General features: G+C 37.5%; 1 protein-coding gene across 10 annotated transcripts in view; it reads right to left on the bottom strand.

The window, feature by feature from the left end:
• The window catches only part of MYO3B (myosin IIIB), a 249,370-nt gene that overhangs the window by 35,023 nt on the left and 195,413 nt on the right, over positions 1–18,934 (bottom strand). For 7 of the 10 annotated variants that reach the window (XM_065069729.1, XM_065069734.1, XM_065069736.1 and 4 more), the window contains 3 exons: positions 12,859–12,965; positions 12,438–12,484; positions 10,457–11,146 (listed from right to left, as the gene is read on the bottom strand). In XM_065069729.1, the coding sequence (XP_064925801.1) occupies positions 11,011–11,146; positions 12,438–12,484; positions 12,859–12,965 (290 nt within the window). In that variant the 3' untranslated portion in view covers positions 10,457–11,010. Of the gene's footprint in view, positions 1–188; positions 264–10,456; positions 11,147–12,437; positions 12,485–12,858; positions 12,966–18,934 lie in introns of those variants that run through there. The other 3 variants (XM_065069730.1, XM_065069738.1, XM_065069731.1) reach the window with 2 other exon arrangements.

Here is an 18,934-nt window from a genome sequence, read left to right as displayed (position 1 = left end):
GAGCAGAAGAAAAGTGAGGGGTATCTGGAATACTGAACATTCCCAAGAAGATACCTAATAGTCCTCAGAGTATCACCCATAGCTCAACAATATCTTAAAAGAAAGAAAAGTAGCTTTTAACCCCGTCAAATCAATACCTGTCATAAACCCTACATTTCCTTTGAAAGTTTATATCACTGTACTTCTAGTTTGTCAGCAACATTTCCAAGTGTACTTCTTTTATTATCAAAGCAAAGAAATATTTATATCCTCAGGACTTCCATCTGCAAATTAAAAAGAAAAAAGAATTTTAAAAATGTAAACTATAAATGAAACAGTAACTGGAATTTATTTCTCAAAACACCGTATTGAGTTACTAACGACTTTCTAACCTAGACAGGTCTTTCAAATTACTTATACCTACTGGTTTAATGACAGGTACGCTCACCTTCTTGAATTCCACTGTTGCACAGGGAGTCCAGAGTGTTGCCTCTTTTGCACTTTACCTGGTATTTTCTTCATAATTTTCAGATGTTTTCTAAAAATCATTGGGAATTTCCAGCTTAACCGAAAAAAATGCAGATCTAAGTTCAACAAAGGTTTCTAACAATCTCTAGCAAACACAATACAGCTGACAGCTGAATGTTACAAATGGGGCCTCATAAACAGGGCTTAACAATTTTGTTTAAGATCACAAGTTCCCAACCAACACTTGAGCCACAGAAGAATGTCCATTAGCTGCTATAAAAGCAAAATTGGTAGGGCTTTGTGATTCAGTGGAGGGCCCGAAAGGCACACACAAGCAGATATACTCCAACACACTGGAGAGTAGTAGAAATTCTTCAATTTGAATAATTTCCACTCCTTTTTCTTTCTGTCATTAATATGAAATAATGTCCTGTTTAAGTTAAAAACATTTTTCTGCTCTACATTTAGTCATGTTCACATTTCTTTCTGGTTTAGCTCTCACTAGTCTCTTCACATAGCATCCAATATGACTTTATATTGTGAAGAAAAATTCTGTAGCGAGAGTTGTTTTGTCCCACTGTTGTTTTCTTTAATCTTTCATTCGATGCATAGAAAGATGCTAACCTTTCTGTGCTATCTTAACCACAGTGATCTGGGAGCAAAGCAAATGAGATATAGTAGATATGTTTCTGTTGTCATTATTAAACTTCATATGCTTTGCTATGTAGGCAACGTGCTTTATTTCTCTTAACTTGAAAGAGGTTTCTGTCTTATTGTTGCAATTTATTAAGGGCAAACAATCTCAGGCTTATAATAGGCCTGTAGGCAGAACAAAGCCCTTGTCAAATGGAAGGGTTGGCTGCTCAGCTGGGTAGCATGTAAATGTGCAAAAAGAACTGTTCTGTTCAAAGACACTAGACATGCTTTTTAAATAAAACATCTCATATAATTGAGAGTTGCCATTTAAGTGTTGTGCTGGAAATGTTAATTTAAAAAAAATTAATTTAACTGAAGAAATAGAGTTATCGTGTATTTTTTGTAAACTCTCAGAATAAGCAAAATCCCACATATCACTAAGGTTTTTGTTAGATCTTGAACATTATCTGTTTCTAAAATGGCAGTTTATTGTCATTTTATAACGCCGTGTTATGCAAGTTGGGGTAAGTTCGCTGATTGCTGTATTCACCTGGGCAGGTCATGTAAACTTAATCTTATCCCAGACATATTTTTGGGTTTGTTTTTAATATAAGAGGTCACTCTGCCGATTACTTTGACATAGTATCATGTCTTAAAAAGTAAGACAGTTTCTCATTCTGCAGCTCATTTAAAATTTCTCATTATATGCCTCCTTTGCAAGAGCTGAAATTAAAATGGCAGATAAAGATAATAACATAATAGGCATTTTTTTCATGCCCTGGTCCACTTGGGCACAGGCAGTTCTTTTTTTTCCTCTTCTGTTGAAATGGAAAATCAGGACAGTATCATCAATTAAATTTTTCACTTTAACTTTTCTAATGTTTCCAGACTTCACTGTTTGGCAAAGACAATTGGGACAGATTTCTTTATTTTTTCCTCTGGCCTAAAACTCAAAACCCCCCACTTCCCAAACTGTTACCACCGAAGAGTTTATTAAATGGCTGAAAAAGACAGCTGGTCCCACCATCTGTTAAAAATTTTCAGGGGCCAAATGAAACAGGTTACACCTTTAGCCATGCCAAGTCTTCCAATACCCCCTCCCTCTCACAGCCTGTGGAGGGCTAATCTGAATTTCACGCTCTGATTTTGCTGTTGCTAATGTCTGAGCTTCTTATGTGTGCTTCTTGTAGTTGCTTATATTAGTTCTTTAGCAGTAACAAAAGCTCCCCTCTTCTTTCAACCTATCTCATTTGCAATCAACAGAATCCTGGGTCTATAGCCTTCCTTTACAATAAGATACTGTACCTTGAAGGAAACCCACAGAGAACCTAATATCTGACTTTTTGGAGCAACAGAGAAAACCGGGAGTACGTTTCTGTTGTTTTGCAGCCACCTTTCTGTAAATGCTAATGGAAGTAATTCAGATGTGCCAACAAAGACAGAATCTGCAACACACTGCAGGTGTGAGGGGGCTGAAACAAAAGGGATGCTAACCCTAATGGTATCTCTTGTCATTAACAATTCTTTGATGTTCATACTCGAGGCTCTCTTTTATCTTGTAGTTTTTCAGCCATCTTTGTTAACATGCAGTGTAACTAAATCTTTTTTTCCCTAACCTTTAAAGACATCTGCAAAATGTTTATGCTAAGTTAGTTTCCATAGCATCTTTCTGCAACACACATTGAAGTAAAATGAGGTAAAGCTTGCAAGGTTATTATTAAAACATCAGTAAGTTTCTATCATTAAGGAGCAGATCAATAAAAAGAAGCTCTTAATGTTACTTTAATAAGGATGAGTTTCTTGTAACAGGACTGGGGATTAACTTCAGGGTAACAGAAGTGGTGTTCGTAACATAGTAGCTCTGTTAATAAGAACCAGTTTGTTATACTCATCTAAAAAAATTACAACTATCACTAAGTTCCAATATTAAAGAGACTTTCACAATATAATATATATAAGGGTATTCTAATTTTCCAGAAGGGATTTCTCTACCACTAAGTGGGCAATGGCATTCAGTCAAGGCGCTGTAGGTGGAGTTTCTCCATATCCATCTGTCTTTCCATGACTTACAGATGGAAAAACGCTGGGTTTTTTAAAATACTCAGCCCAGTAGGATGACAGTAAAATGAAATGAACAATCAAAGCACAGGAGATGCCACTCTCAACTACTGCACAGCACTACCAGCAGACCCAGCGTTTTTCTCTCATCCCATCGGTCATGTCCTGTTAGATCACATCCCATTTTATCACAGTCTGTTGCATTATTGTTGTAGCATGTTGGAATGTTAAATGAGCAACATAATCAATCAATACCAATTTCCAATTGGAGTTCAGCTGTAAATCTGCACTGCGTTAAAAATGCTGAAGATTTTAATACAACTTATCAAAAGACACAGTTTTACGAAGCCTCCCATTTTGCTTTTCTTTCAAAACTTCACTTCTAACAGATCAGTTTAATCAAATAAATGAAGTCTGTGCCTGCATTAAGTACAGCACTTATCTTTGAATTTGGATGTAAACTAATTCTATGGAACACGAACATAAAGAACAGTGGTTAATTTTTTTTTTTTTCCTTTTACAGCTTACTTTCATCTTTAGGCATAAAGGCAAACTAGGAACAGTGTAGTTAATGTATTGTCTTGTCCCAAGTTTCAGCTGTATGGACTGATGGACTGAGCTGCTTCCCCTCTTTCATCTACAGCATTCAGCACTCTGAGAAATGTCTATGGGAACTGGGGATCTTAGATTATCGACAATTTTATCATATTAACAGGTTATTTTAAATTATTTTTCTTGTGACAGCACTGAGGAGTGCTCATTCCTGAGATGACAGAAAACTAGAAGTTTCTGTTTCAAAGATTTTTTGATTTAAGTAAGAGCCATTCTGGCATAGGAACCTTTACATAATCTCTCCCATTGCACTAAATGTGATAATTTGTTGCTTATAACAGGAAGCAGAAGCAAGCACAAAAACCAGTGAGTAAACACTCTCACACAACTTTGTGGAACTACCTCCTCTGCATTCCTCTCGCACTGCTGATGGCTCCGGTGTCGCACTTCCACATGGTCACATCCTGGCTGCACAGCGATGCCACACACCAGCCCTCACCTTGCACAGGACCCTTTCCACCAGAGCCACTGACCCTGCCACCCCAGCCCGGCCTCACCCATCCCCACCAGCACATCACACAGCATGGCACCCCAGTTCTGCTATTCCAGTTTTAGACAGGTCTTCATCAGAGACTTGTCACCATCAGGAGCACGACAATTTTTGGAAACAGCCATGAGAAGCCTCCCTCCCTCCCAGCGCTGTAGTCCTGTCCAATAGACGGCATCCAGTCTTTGTTGTGGTGATACCGCTTTCGCTGAGAGATCAAAACAACACTTTCAAGCCCACTTTTCACTGGTGATGGGTCAGAAATTGGGACCTGGGTCTTCTGCAGGAAAATGCAAACACGTTGATCTACCTATCTGCCATCTCCATTTGCCAACTATCTTATGAAATACTATTTAAATTATTGAAAAATAATATCTCTCTGCTATTCAGCTAAAAAAAATAGAACAAGGAATTTAATGTTACTGCCCTGATATGTAATCTGGTTTTTGGAAACATTACTCCCAGATGTGTATTTCACTTACCTGCTCCTATGTCCTCTAGCATCACAGCACATGAGTACTACAGTAATACTCCCCTGATAACATAATTTATATATTTAGTGTTCTGACTGATACTGGATTTATACATGTAATAAAATAATTTCCAATAATTCTTGAGAAATCCATTAAGATGAGCCACAACATCAGCCTGTGTTTAAGGACACAGTGCACTACCATTAGAATGAATTGTCAGCCTTCTCCCTGAGCAGCTCCAGTGCCAGCACGCAGGAGACATGAAGCCCCTCACAGAGTTCGGTAACCTTTAGCTCTGGCCCAGAGCTGCTCCCTGGCCTTTGGTATTCACAGCATCCTGGGCTACTTTTGTCACTCTGGGAGTCCTGCTTTGCTGTCAAACAGAAACATTTTCTGTTAAGTAAGCATTCTGCTACAACTCCTCCCAGGGTGAACAGCCTTAAAGAAGAGGCAGAGTAAATAAATGTAGTTCTAGTTTTAATAACAAAACTGACATTATTTCTCATATTTTGTTGTCAGAATTAAAACCAGGATGGATAAGTTTATTACATGCCATGTCTTGTACATATATCGGTACTAAAACTACTTACCTGTTTCTTTTAGGATCATACTTTTGTGCCACACGGCTTCATTTTTAATTATTTTGTACTATATGTATCTGGTTAACCAGAAAACATTTTTTAAAAGCCAGAGCTTTGTTGTATGTCAAAAATTCTCCTTTCATTTTGAGAAACGAAATAGGAATGAGAAATAAGAGCATGGTATATTTCAGTTACTTATCTCACTGATAACTATTTGACAATAAAAAAGCAATACCCCTACACAATTACAATTCTTACGAGGGAGCAAATTATTGAATTATAACATTACTTTTTTTTTTTTTTTTTTTTTTTAAAGGTGAAATTTTTAGATTGGGACTTGAATCCCATTTTACACCAATTTAAATTTGTTGTAAAATGGCTAGTAGTACCACCTGGACATCTTGACCTCCAGCCATTTGTTTCTACCACAAAACTGCCTTCTTAGTCCCTCTCCATGAAATCATATAACTTTTCGCCAAATTACGTATTTCCTCATTTTCACTAAAGAAGAAACTTGTGAAGAAACTCTACGTACAGCGATGGACCTGAGTTCTAAACATGAGATTTGATAATTTGTCCTCATACACAAGAAATCAAGCAAAGATCAATGGATACTGAAATGAGATGATGTATATTAAAACTGCAGGCTTTAGGCATATGTGTATTGCACTACCAGAGACAACCACATGATGAAGTATATGAAATTCATCCTGTTTTCCTACTGTTTATAGAGGTCAACGTAAAATATAGACCTAAACCCACTGCATGTCTTCAACTTTGTAATTATTTTTATTTTTCATATCTGCTATGTTTTCAACCACACCTGCTTTTCAGGATGTTAGAAAATACAAATGAAAAAACATTCCTTCACAATAATGGATGTAGGTTATGACAGTGAAGGTTAGAGTTTATCTAGTCAAGACTACCTTTAAATAAAGTATAGCAAAAATTGAAGGGATATAAATACAGAAAATAGTAACACTAGGAGATTCCTTACAAATCTTTATAGTGTGCAACCATTTATATTGAATGAGAAGTTCATTGGGGGTACGTAAAAAGTATGCAGTATAGTATAAAGAAAGTAAATTGGTCGCTCCCTTTTTACCCTCTGACAGCACAAGTCAGAAGGTCTCCAACTCAACTAAAAAGGATACATTTAAATACATTCTTTTTGTTTAAAACTGAAACAAAAAAATCCACTTTGTGTTTGTGTGCATGTGTGTGCCCTGTACAGCACTTAGAACCACAGCATATCAAAAGTTGGGAACTAAGTGGAATTAAAACATGATCAGACAATTGCTTGGAAGTATAAACATTCACAGTTAAATAAAATACAGAAAAATATCATATAAGTACATAATTATGAAAGCATTGTGTTTATATTGGCAACTATGCCAAATTACAGAAATAATCAGCAGTTGCCTACTATTAGGAAGAAATTTTCCTTCCAGAAAGGTGACTTTGTAATTGTCCAGCGTGGGTTACTTTCTGTACCTACCACTGAAAAATTTGGTTTTTATTATTACCACCAAAAGCAAAATCAGCTTTTGGCCTCATTGGACTTAGGACAGCCTTTAGCTTTACATTATTTATAGTCATATTTTGTAAGCTTCCAAGTAACAACAACTCCTTGGATGGCCTGATAGGAGCCACTTAAAAGACCTTCAGAGCACAAAAGCCCATTCCACCACTCTTACAGTGTATGGGAGAGGGAGGGAGGTCACAGTGGGGGCAAATTTAAGATGGCTGCAATTTACTTCTATTCTAAGGCCCCTTTATGTTACTAAAGTGATGTAAATGTTTAAGTGAGAAGCACGTTTAAAATTACCAAATGAAAGGGGCTAATCTCCAAAAGCTCCCTGTCCGATTTTCGTTGGCACAGAGAGAAGTTTTTAAGCTGCCATAACTGAAAGGCAGAAATTGTCCCCAGCAAGAACTGGTTTCTAGTGCCATCAAAGTCTATGGAAAAAGTCTACTAAAATCCCTTGTTGAGCTTCACTCTTTTCTCTCTCATCTGCTGAAAACTGTGCAATACATGACACACTAAGAATTTTTTCTTCTTCCTAACAGGATTTAAACTCTTTACTTTTAAAACTATTAAGAACAGGATGTTATTAAGTATTAAGCAAAATGCATTAATATTTTAGGATAATAGATGTGAAAGAAAATAAATCAGAATAATGCTTCAATGGTAGCAAAATCAAACGAGAAAATCTAAGTAATTCACACTGATGTGCTCCCACTGACCACAATAATCACACTGACATGTCTCCCTGACTCCTTTTCACACACAATTCAATCAGCCCACACAAACACATCTATCAATGTGGGAACAGGAGTCTGGCTCTTTGGCCAGTTTTAATGCAAGTGCATGGCTCTACAGGAAGCTCAGGATATGGCCATTAATAATCCAAAGGCATGTATATACTCTCAAATGAGGCTGAGAGAAGGCCACCTCACAGGAGTTATCTGCAAGGGTAAAGTGAATTGATCAAAAACAAACAAGGAAAGGGGGATAAGTTATGAAATAAGAAAATGCACAGACCAGCTCTGTGCTCAGTTTTAAGCCAAGAAGTAGCAAGAGTGAAAACACAATACTCAACAGTGGCTTTTAGATAGTAACTTTGGCATAAAAATATTAGTGACATTAAACTAATTTGACAAATTATAGCAGATGTAGATAGTGGCATTGCATATAACAAGGAAAACACTGTATTTTACCCCTTCCATGCAATTAAAGACTGCTTAAAATTTCTTTGAAGTCTATTTCTGATGGCTGAGATTGATACAAGCTTAGCAAATGGGAAGAAGAAAAAAGAAGAAACTTAAGGAACATACTCAGGGAGTGTTCAGATTTGGCTTGTGCTTTGCTATTTAATGTTTCAAAGCTGAACTTGTTAACTTGGGCCCCCAATTCAGCAAAGCACTTAATCATGTGCTGAAATTTCATTGATTTCATTAGGATTTAGGCTTTGGCTTATGTGCTTCAAGGAGTTATGTGTTATTTTTTCACTTTCCCCTACTGCGTGAAATTAATAGAACTAGTCAGAGTAACGTACTACTCAGTGTAAGGTAAATTGTTGGTTTTTAGGCAGGTGACACAGTACCTAACTGAAAGCCTCACTACAATTTAACTGAAACAATTGATAAACTCTAACTATGCATAATAATGATGTGAACTGCACTAATAACGAAACTTTTCCCAAATAGTTTTCAAAAAGGAAGCATGGAACCAAAAAGCATGAGTATTGCTAGAACTCCATGTGATCTATACCAATGTAAGAAGAGAGTAAGCCATTTGACTAAAAAAAAAAAGTTTTCCATCCAGATATGTTACAAATTAAAATGAGAATTTATACATTGCTTCAGAAAAGTTATATGTTATATGTTATTTTTGATGAGGTATCATAACATATAGTCATTACTCATTACATTTTGACAAAATGTAAAGAAACTGATCTGCACACATGCATTCATATCAATTGCCATTCATATTTGCACTGCATTTTCTATAATTATATACATACAATTTTATATATTATATAATAATATCATTAATTCATCTGCAGCTACTCATCAATTCTCTGTTGTTAAAAGAGTCCCTAAATTTCAAAGGCTCTGAAGGCCACTCCCAGATGTAGAGCAGAGGAGAACGGGGAGTGAACTGAAGGACTTCAATCTCTGGCAGGATTTTAACATTTAGCTTCAACCATCTGTCACATTTTGGTGAAGAATGAGTGAAGGATTGTTCTTCCTGGAACAGCTGAACCCTTCTCTCATCCTCACTTGCCCTGCCTGACTTAATTTCTGTGTTTATTAGGAGAGACAAAGTTTTTGCTGAATTACCTATTCGATGCTTTCAAACCCTATTCTGACTTAGGGATGTCCTGACTGCACTTGGGTCTCATTTTCCATGCCATATTTCCTTGTCCTGTGGTTAAAAAGATGGTGCCAGTGAACCCTGATAGGAAGAAATTCTGTAGCTCAAGGAACAGGTGTGAACTGCACCTGCTCAAGGAAGAAAGTTTCTTAGCACATATCAGGCTAAACCCATTGGAAGGGAGATAAAAGCAAGCATCATAATTAGGTCTATATAATATATGGTCACATTTCATTAGCATGGTTTCTTTCTCAAAAAAAAAAAAAAAGAATCATTTGGAGCAAATTTATAAGGCAGTACAAATGTGAACGTTTTATTTGCAAAAGTTTTTGACAAAAGCTTGCATGGAAAAGAAGCAAAGAATTGTCACAGATCAAAACTGTGGCTCAGAAACAGAAAGCAGAATAAGCTGAAATAGTCAGCTTCTGTCATGGAAATGCTACCAGCAAAGCAGCTCAGGCTTACACAAAAAGTTATGTATTGTTCATTAAGAATTTGGAAAGTGAAAAGCAAAGAGAAAAATTTGCAGGTGACTTTTTTTTCCCTGCTACATAAAGCGGGCTGTGGAAATGTAGGAATCACTGGAGCCCAGATATACAGGTTAAGAAAGAAATTAAATATTTGCTTGGATAACAAGAATAATGAGTCATAATGATGGTTTCAGTCGCAAGGACTATATGAAGCAGTGTGTGAAATGTTAGCTTTTCTTTTGGGACCCTCATCATAAGAAATACATTGAGGTGCTGGAGAGAGTGCAGAGGAGGTGACGAAGCTGGTTGAGGGGTCTGGAGCACAAGTCTGATGAGAAGTGGCTGAGGGAACTGGAGCTGTTTGGCCTGGAGAACAGGAAGCTGAGGGGAGACCTTATCACCCTCTACAACTGCCTGAAAGGAGGTCGTAGCATGGAGGGTGTTGGTCTCTTCTCCCAATTAGCAAGTGACAGGACAAGGGGAAATGGCCTCAAGTTGTGCCAGGGGAGGTTTAGATTGGAAAAAATTCTTCATGGAAAGGGTTGTCAGGCATTGGAAGAGGCTGACCAGGGAAGTGGTGGCGTCACCATCCCTGAAAGTGTTTAAAAGGTGTTTAGACAAGGTTCTTAGGGACACAGTTTAGCGCTAGAGTTAGGTTATGGTTGGACTCGATGATCCTGAGGGTCTCTTCCAACCTAAATGATTCTATGAAAACTGGTTTGCTTCTTATGTTTGAAATAATTCTTCAAGTTCAACTTAAGGTAAACTAATACTTTATAAGAAAAATATCTACCAGTTAAATTGAGACACAATTATTATTTTAGATTATTTTACTCTGTACATTTCTGTAGAGTTAAAAGCCACACACAGCATAGAAAGTTGTAAAGGATGATGTTTAACACCAGTCTAATGAAATGCAAAACATTTTCACTATGACCCCGAATGAAGATTTCTAGTACAGAGTTCTTCTAATCCCGTTCAGTTCCTTGATCTTATCTTTCACACAGCCCTACCAGCAGTTGTGCCAGCGCAACATAGGGGATGGCACGGGGTGGGAACAGCAGCCAGGTGGAGCAGGGAAGAAGGGGTCAGAACTGTATAAACTAACCTTGGTGCTAAAGAAACGTGTCTGTTGCCAACATCAACACACACAGGTAGTGCTGCTCCCCTTTACTGGAATTGGTTACACAAAATACAGCTAAACAGTACAATTTAAGCTGCAAAACCAGGTCTAAATTAAAGAAAGACACTAGCTGAAATTATATTTTTAAATATATTATATAAACACAGACACACAAAGTTAATTTGAAGAGATTACCAGCAGGAAAATACTCTTACCAGTATTAGTCAACAGAGTAAGTGAGGTTCAGCTTTGAGCAAAAGACACACCTCTTGAGGAGGGAGGAGATGGGGAACTGATAAAGCTGTCATCTTCAGGGATAGATTCAGCCACTGACAATGATTGGTAATACTCATCCTCTCCGTCAAGAACTTTGATTTGGCTTGAAAGAAAACAAGCAACTCTTATTAAGTTAAAAAATAAATTCTGTCAATGTCTTCAGAAAAAGAAACTTCTCTATGGATGTGAAAATGATAAATAATAAAAAAAAAAGATGGGATGATTTGATGAGACAGATATAGCTTTTATACATTTACTTTGCTATTACTTTTTTATTATTATGCTCTGAATGGTTCTGAGGGTTGGTGCAACACAATATAGTCTTTCAGTTTGGGTGTACAGGATGACAGAACAACTATTTGCACTAAATGGCATTTCATTTGAACAACGTGGTTTTTTTGTCTGTATATATTCCACAGGTAGGCGTGATTTTGATAATGTATTTCAGCTGATGCTTTGCTGTGAATAAGAACCAAAGACTATGTCATCAATTTTTGGGGAAACCCCTATTAAGGGGCTTTCATTTTCCTGTAATGTATGATGAGTGTTGTAGTTGCATACTGGTGTATTTATTCCCCGAACAGGAATATAGACTCCTTCCTAGGGGAGGGAGATAAAATAACTAAATCTTGTACAGTCCTGCAAAATTTTGGGCTCTAACCTTGACTCAAAGACCTCCTATTCATACAATTATATTCAGAAGATTAATTAAAAACAGAGGAAATAATACAGAAAGTTATTGTATATTTTTGGAGTAGATGCATTTGCAAGACCAAACATCCATCAAGTTCTCTCTGGTTTATGTGACCAGTTAATGAAATATTTTGGCGATTGTATAGCAGCCGGCCTGGCTTTTATAAATGGTTTTCAGTGACTTCTACCTATCACCAGGTGAAAACTGCTCATGTGACAACAAGAACTGACTCAGTTCAACAAGGAAGGAGCAAATCGCTTTTGGGCAGAGGGGCCTCCCTGTCAGCTCTTAAAATGTGCTCCCCCAGGAGGGCTGAAGCCCATCATGAGTGTGTTGTTGCCGAGCTGGCAGGGCTTCTGTCCGTGTTCTAGGTCAGAGAACTTCAGTTTCAACACCCTTCATGTAGCACCTTTCCCTAGCGCTAAACACACTTAAAAACAAGAAGAAAGCTATTTTTTTTGGTAGTAGTACTCAGGGAGATCTGGGGAGCATATTTTGTAAGAATCAGTTCTAGTGTCTGCAGACAGCAGTACTCACAAGTTTTACATTTGCTTCTGCAGAAAATGTCCAATGTCAATGCACAGAATTATGTTAATTGTTTATTTTTAGAAACCTCTCTAGAAAGTTTTGCATATTCTGTAATATCACAAAGGACTTCTTCTGTTTACAGTTGCTTAGAACTAAGAAGACAGATATTTACCCAAGTTTTCTTGGCTTCCTCTTGCTCCCTTGATATTCTAGAGTTCCCTGTGGAGAGGGCCAAGAACACACAGTCAAAGCAAAGCAGCAAGTCGTTAATATTTAATTCAAAGTGATTTTGTGTTGAATGCAAGCAGATGCTGATAATATCAGAAGTCACAGCATAATTTTTTTGATCAAAGGGCTCAAGTGAGCCTGATGAAGCATGCATCTTGCTCGTCTTTGATAAACCACATCAATTATTCACCGTGAAGGCAGACATCCTGACATGAAAGCAACAGATAAAGAGCATAAGCACATGTTCAAGACGAGAGCAGAAGAACGTGGGGGTGGGGCTGGAGGGGCTGAAACAGGTATTAATAACAGAATTATTAACTGGAAACAAAGCCAGTAAAACAGCTTTATTGCCACTTTGAACTCACATTTAACTGGTTATAGTACATGTTGTCCTCAGGGCTATTCAGCATTTTGGGCTGCTGACATCGTCGACGAGGTGTTCTCAGCTTCTGTTCAAGACAGTTTTCTGAACCTACAATACGATAACACAATTTAGTTTTAAGCTGTGCCAGGTCCTGCGAATGTTTTTAGCTTATTTTAGTCTGTAAACAGTCTTTTTTCTATCCTATTTGGTCTTGGATTTATTAGCAAGTCTGTCCTAACCAAAGTAAGAACACAGAAACTTGGGGATCTTTGTTTTCCCTTTTGAAACTTAGTTCAAACACAGGTTTTTAAGCAGAAATTAATTTTTACTTTTATAACTTTTTTTTATTCTTCCATATACCTATATCACACAGCTCCTTATTCCTTTCACACTTTATCTCAGTATCTTCTGTTATCTAAGCAGGAAATGAGGTATATTGTGACTAGCTAGGATGTATCGTTTAGCAGCAGCAAAACCATTTTTCTACAGTAGACGGTAATAAAGCTCTTTGACTGACAATACTTAGTCTATTATCATCATTTTTGCTATATAAAAAGCCTACCTTCTGACATGACTCTCTGTTTAATCAGAGTAATCGGACTGGTTTAGAATTATGGGTTCTTAATATAATTTGTAAAGTAACAGCTACTTAAAGTCATCTGGAAAGCAGAGTTTAAAGATGAAGGAAATATTTCAGAAGGGGTGGATTCTGAAAAGAACTAACAGCTTTTTTGTTCCTTTTTCATTTTTTTTTTTCATATTAAGGAAAAAAGACATTATGGTGTGCTGTACTCTATTTTACCAGGTGTTTTCTGTGATATGTCCTCTAGATTACCAGAACAACTATTTTCAGCATAATTTAGAATCATTAGGTTACTAAAAGACACTGTGGGTGGTAAGGAAAGGTTATTTACTTTTCAAATAATTCTCTCAATGCCTTTGACTTTCCTGATGTCTCCCTGTTTAAAATTTTTTCAGTCACAGGATGAATAAAAACAGGTTTTGGTGGCACTGAAGGAAAAATATACATCTTATCACATTTGCATTCCATACTGCATGGGAAACTTGCTCCAATACAAAAGACTAGGACAAAGATCAAGCAGGACATGAGTTCCTTTAAACACTTTAAAACTGAAGTCAATATGGCTTGTGACGCCGCAGGGCTCTAATCTCACAAATCCATTTGTAAGATCTGGCCTTAAGGAGCAGATTATATTACAAAGGAGGTTTATTATACACCCAGGTTTACAGTCTGCAACTATTGTACTTTTCTGCAATTCCTGGTGAGGTAGAGACGGTGGTTGAACTTTGGCCTTTTCAGCCTGTTTCAGAACTGACTGTTCTGGGAGATTCTCTCGCTTTCAGTGTCTTTCTCCCTCTCAACAGTGAAATTTGAAAGACATTAGTTCCCTGTCCGTGTGGGACAGCACTGACTGTGTTGGAGGGGAACACTTGTGTCAACTGTCATGGCCCCCCACAACACCGGGGAGGGACAGTGGATGGAATGGCCACCAGGGAATGGACTACAGAGCTGGGGTCGAAATTCAAAAACAGTTTTATGGAGAAAGGTTACATTTGTCCAGTAATACAAAATAACTTCTAAATAATATGCTTATGCTGCTTGCAAATTTAATACCCAAAGCTCTAATGCTTTATACTGTCATGCTAAGCAAACCTTTATATTTTTCCTAAAGAGACTGTGACAGCTGAACCTGAACTGTTGCTACTTACCTGTATTGTCTGGAACCAGATGAGGCAGAAGCTGTTCCAGAAAGTATTTCTGGACAAATTGGGTGCCCAAGTAATATCTGTGTCCTTGGAAAGTTTTTTCTCTGATATTTAGATCTGACATAGGTGGAATTTTGTTCTCTCTGAAGTCTCTGGAAGTTTTGTGGAAGATCTGCCATAATTACATTCTACTCTCTGCTCTGAAAGTTATTCAAATTTATCTTAGAGCTTTCTGTCTCAGGACAGCAAGGTCTGCAATTTTTGCAGGCAATGTTTTCAGTCCCAAGGCCGTATGAGTTCCTTTTTACAGCAATGTAGCTCTCGAATACTCTTCCAAACTATTATTTTTTCGTCCTAGCAAGAGGCTGGTATGAATAAAGACTTATGTCCTCATAGTTCTGCATAATTTCACACACCTCTCTGCAGCTTGCCAGAAATAAAAACACAGCACACAAACGTTTAGAAATTTTCAAACAGTACGATAATATGATGAGGCATTTTTTCCTTTCCCTCGAATGCTGTTGTGACCTTCGTGTTATTTTTTTTGAGAAAACCTATATGTACAGTCTTTGTTTAAAAAATATCTTTTATTTATTAGAATTCTGAGACACCAATATTTTGCTCTAGCTTTTTATCCTGACACTTAATTATTTCTGTGTATTCTATGGGTGGTCTGCAGCTTGTGTCCTCCAAAGGAAATACCCTTTCAGTGGGCCCATTTGTCTTAGTGTTTAGTAGCATGCTACACGAACACTACGAAATCTGGTAACATTTATCATAAACTACCATATCTGGAGAAAATGGTATTAACATGTGCTCAACACTCAGCAGTTGAAGAGGCATTTTAAATGCTGTTCTAAAACATTTTGCTTTGATGACAAACTTAAAGCCACCAATAAGAAAAAAGCCACTTGTCATTTTAATAGCAGTAGCAGCAGCACTAGTATCAATAACAAGGTGTTGTCTACACTGCACTCAAATTGTACCAAGTGCCTCTGGCACGTCCAGGTTCCTGAGTTTGCTACAATTTTGGAGACCAGATGAGAGAGTGAGCACATGCACTTCCTTCAGATTGACCTTTAACGCCATTTTTTAAATAAGAGAGCTGTCCCTTTTTTGTCAGGAAGAAAACTTCGTAACTCTAAGGGCAGAAATTCCTTAGGTTACAATTTCTTTATTGGTAAATTCCTTACTGTAGTGCAGAAATAACACAGAGCAGACAAAATGCCATCTGCCAAGTGCACTATGTCAGCTGATGCAGCTGGAGCAGGGGAGCTGAGGTTCTGGGCATCCTCCTCCTTTCCTCGCTCACACCCCAAGAGGCTGATACACATGGGTGAGCAGGCTCATGTGGATGCTTCCCTAAAGCTACCACAAAATTGGTGTTGCTTACAGTGAAGGGAATTAGAAACTGGCAAGTGGGTAAATCTGTTGGAGTATAAAGCATTTATCAGTAAACAAACCAATGGGTTTTCTGCTCACTGCTCTGTTACCATTACTCGTTATCCTTTTTATTTCTCCGGCCCAATCCAATAGACCAGGACCTTGCAGAGCTCAGATTAAAAGGATGTGTGTTTTCAAGTAAATACAAAATTAAACACTTGAGTTCTGTTTTTCAGAACTGAGAATTGCATAGCTGGAAAGCAGTGTCTCCAAGAGAGATTTGGGAATCATCACGGGTATTCAGATGAATATGAAGTAAACTGGGTGCAAAGCAGAGGACTACTCAATAAAAACAGGAAAACAGTTTGATCATTGAGAGCAGAATTATTTTAAAGTGGGTGCTGTAAACTGTGGAGTGTTTTGAGAACAAGAACTATCTGATATCTGGAAAATCTGTCATACTGTGAGAAGTTTTAAAAGACTGTTCTAGTTAATTTTTTTCAAAAGAAGGTTAAGAGGTGATATAAAACAAGTCTAAACCCCTGTATAGAAGGTGGAGGTTTTTTCACCTGTGGAAACAGAAGTCTAAACTGTCTAACAGTCGGAAGTGGAAACAAATTTCAGATCAGAAATACAGCATATAGTGAAAGTAAGCAGTCAGGAGAAAAAACAATATTTAGCAGTATGATGCAAACTCAGGTTGAAATTGGAAGCTTTTAGAAACAGTACATTTTAACTCAACCTAAAGTTAAAAACTATTCTGAGACATGACATAGGTTACTTCTAGCTTAATATGAATTAATTTCTCTAATGTGATTTTTATCACGAGTCTCTATCTGCAGAAGATTTTGTAGTGATCTTTGGATTTCTGGGATATACTTTCACCTCTGAATTTCCATATGTTTCTTCTTCTTTGCTTTCTTATGGCTGAAATGGAAATATTTTTTTTCAATTAGCCATCACATCCATCATACTGACACTTTTTATGACATCTCTTGGCTTGGACATGATTAGCACATTTCCTATGCCGTATCTTATTTAGACGATTTTTCCGTTTAAAAATCCATGCTTTCTATAAACTGCAAAGGACTCTTTCAGAAATGCACAAACTGCCAAACAATAAGATTTGTCTTTAAAATGCTCTTTCACACTGACACAAGGACTTTTGCATCTAGGATTTGGGCCCTGACCAATACTTTCAAATCAGTACCTGCAAAAATGTATTTTTCTAATGAATTCCCAGGAAGCAGATGACTTCACTTGATATTCAGTGAAGATCTCATATTAGATGTCCTGTTTGTCCTGCTTATCTTGGTATTGAAAACTTGTGGACAAGCACTGGGCACACTCTTCAGAGGAACTGAGAATCATCAGATTTTGCTCTCTGGCATGAATGATTGAAGACTTGCTTCAAAACCCCCTTGATGCTGATAACCTCACCATACATTGCTAATTTTTGCTATATGGAGAATTCTGCAGAGCAAATGGTGATGAGGCAACTGCATTTGGAACTTGTAAAACCTACTGATGTGCATCAGATTGTTTAAAGATTGGTGCAGCACAGAGGGGGTTCTAAACTCTGGATGACATCTTACTTAATGCACAGAAGGGATTTTTGCCACTGTGTCAGTGCCACAAAGCAGCCTGTGTCGCTGATTTGCTTGCTGAACGGATTCCATCCACTACAAGACACGTTGAAGGTGGAGCCAACTAATCTCAGTTTCCTTCTGAAGCCATTTTACCCCAAGCAGGTTTGTAAGGGATTAATCTTGCCTCTTTTTCTCTTACAGGTGAATACAAACCTGATACCACAGGAAGGGTAGTCTTTCTCTAATTACTCATACGGGCAGATGCAGATTACAAGAGGGGCAGCCTACTAAAGGAAAGTTAATGGGGCCATTTAGGAGATCATATATATTATTAACAGAGCAAGCAAGTAAAGTAGATAAATCAGTATGACCAAGAAAAATAGTAAGCATGTGGCTGATTTCCAATCTATAATATCAGAAGAAACATGAAAGTGCAACCCTTAATTATAACCAAATATTAGCACAGACTCATGGGATCTCATCATAACATCTCAAGGTCTACATTCATGAAAATTTAAGCAATGTTTAAAATCATGTTAATTTGTTCTTTGTTTGTTTCTTTTCCTGCCAGTCTAATTTATTCCAAGAGACTTTGGTTCTCAAGCCTGGATATATTGATCATGCCTATGTAAAGCATTGTTATAGCCTGGGGAGAAGACTTTTGTGGAAAAACTTGTCTTTGTTCTCCTTTGATAATTTATATGTATTTTGATGTTTTCAGGCTTTCCCAGTTTCGAATCATTTTTCAAGGCAGCAAGTTAACTTCACTTTTCCTCTTGAAGTCTTGGGCAAATACAGAAATGACCTCACAATGATAATATACATCCTCCTCCTGGACTGGATGCTAAGTGGATAATTATGTGCAGCATGTTGATTTCAAGGAAGAGCTACATTTCCTTCTGTGCCACACAAATCTGTTCAAGCAGGTGACTTCAGGGGTTAGTGATTCTGGTCCCACTCACATCAGTGTCAAATGGGAGTAACTGAACGCCACTTATGCAGTAAAAATGCTGTAAATGAACTCAGCTTTATGATTTTAACTATTTCAGCTTTATTTTAAAAAAGAGATATTTACAAAGGGCACATAATGCTGTGAACCATGAGTGCTCAAACAAGCAGGTTTTTCTCTTTCTCATTCCCATGATTTTCCACCATTTGCAGAAATTTGCATCACATCATAAGTGCAAAATGGGAGTGAAATGAAAAACTTGCCTGAGAAGCAGAGTGAATACTCAGGCAGCTCATCCCCACTGAGCTCCTGCTGCACCTGCCCACCATACTCAAGCCAGGTAACGCAGAACTACCTTGCACATCCCTGTACTAAACTGCAGTCAGTGTGACTTGAGTATGAGCACACATTAAGAGGTACCAGGTCCA

This window comes from Columba livia, chromosome 7 (genome assembly GCF_036013475.1).
Source record: "Columba livia isolate bColLiv1 breed racing homer chromosome 7, bColLiv1.pat.W.v2, whole genome shotgun sequence".
Taxonomy (NCBI): domain Eukaryota; kingdom Metazoa; phylum Chordata; class Aves; order Columbiformes; family Columbidae; genus Columba; species Columba livia.
This window is presented reverse-complemented; position numbering and strand designations above follow the sequence as displayed.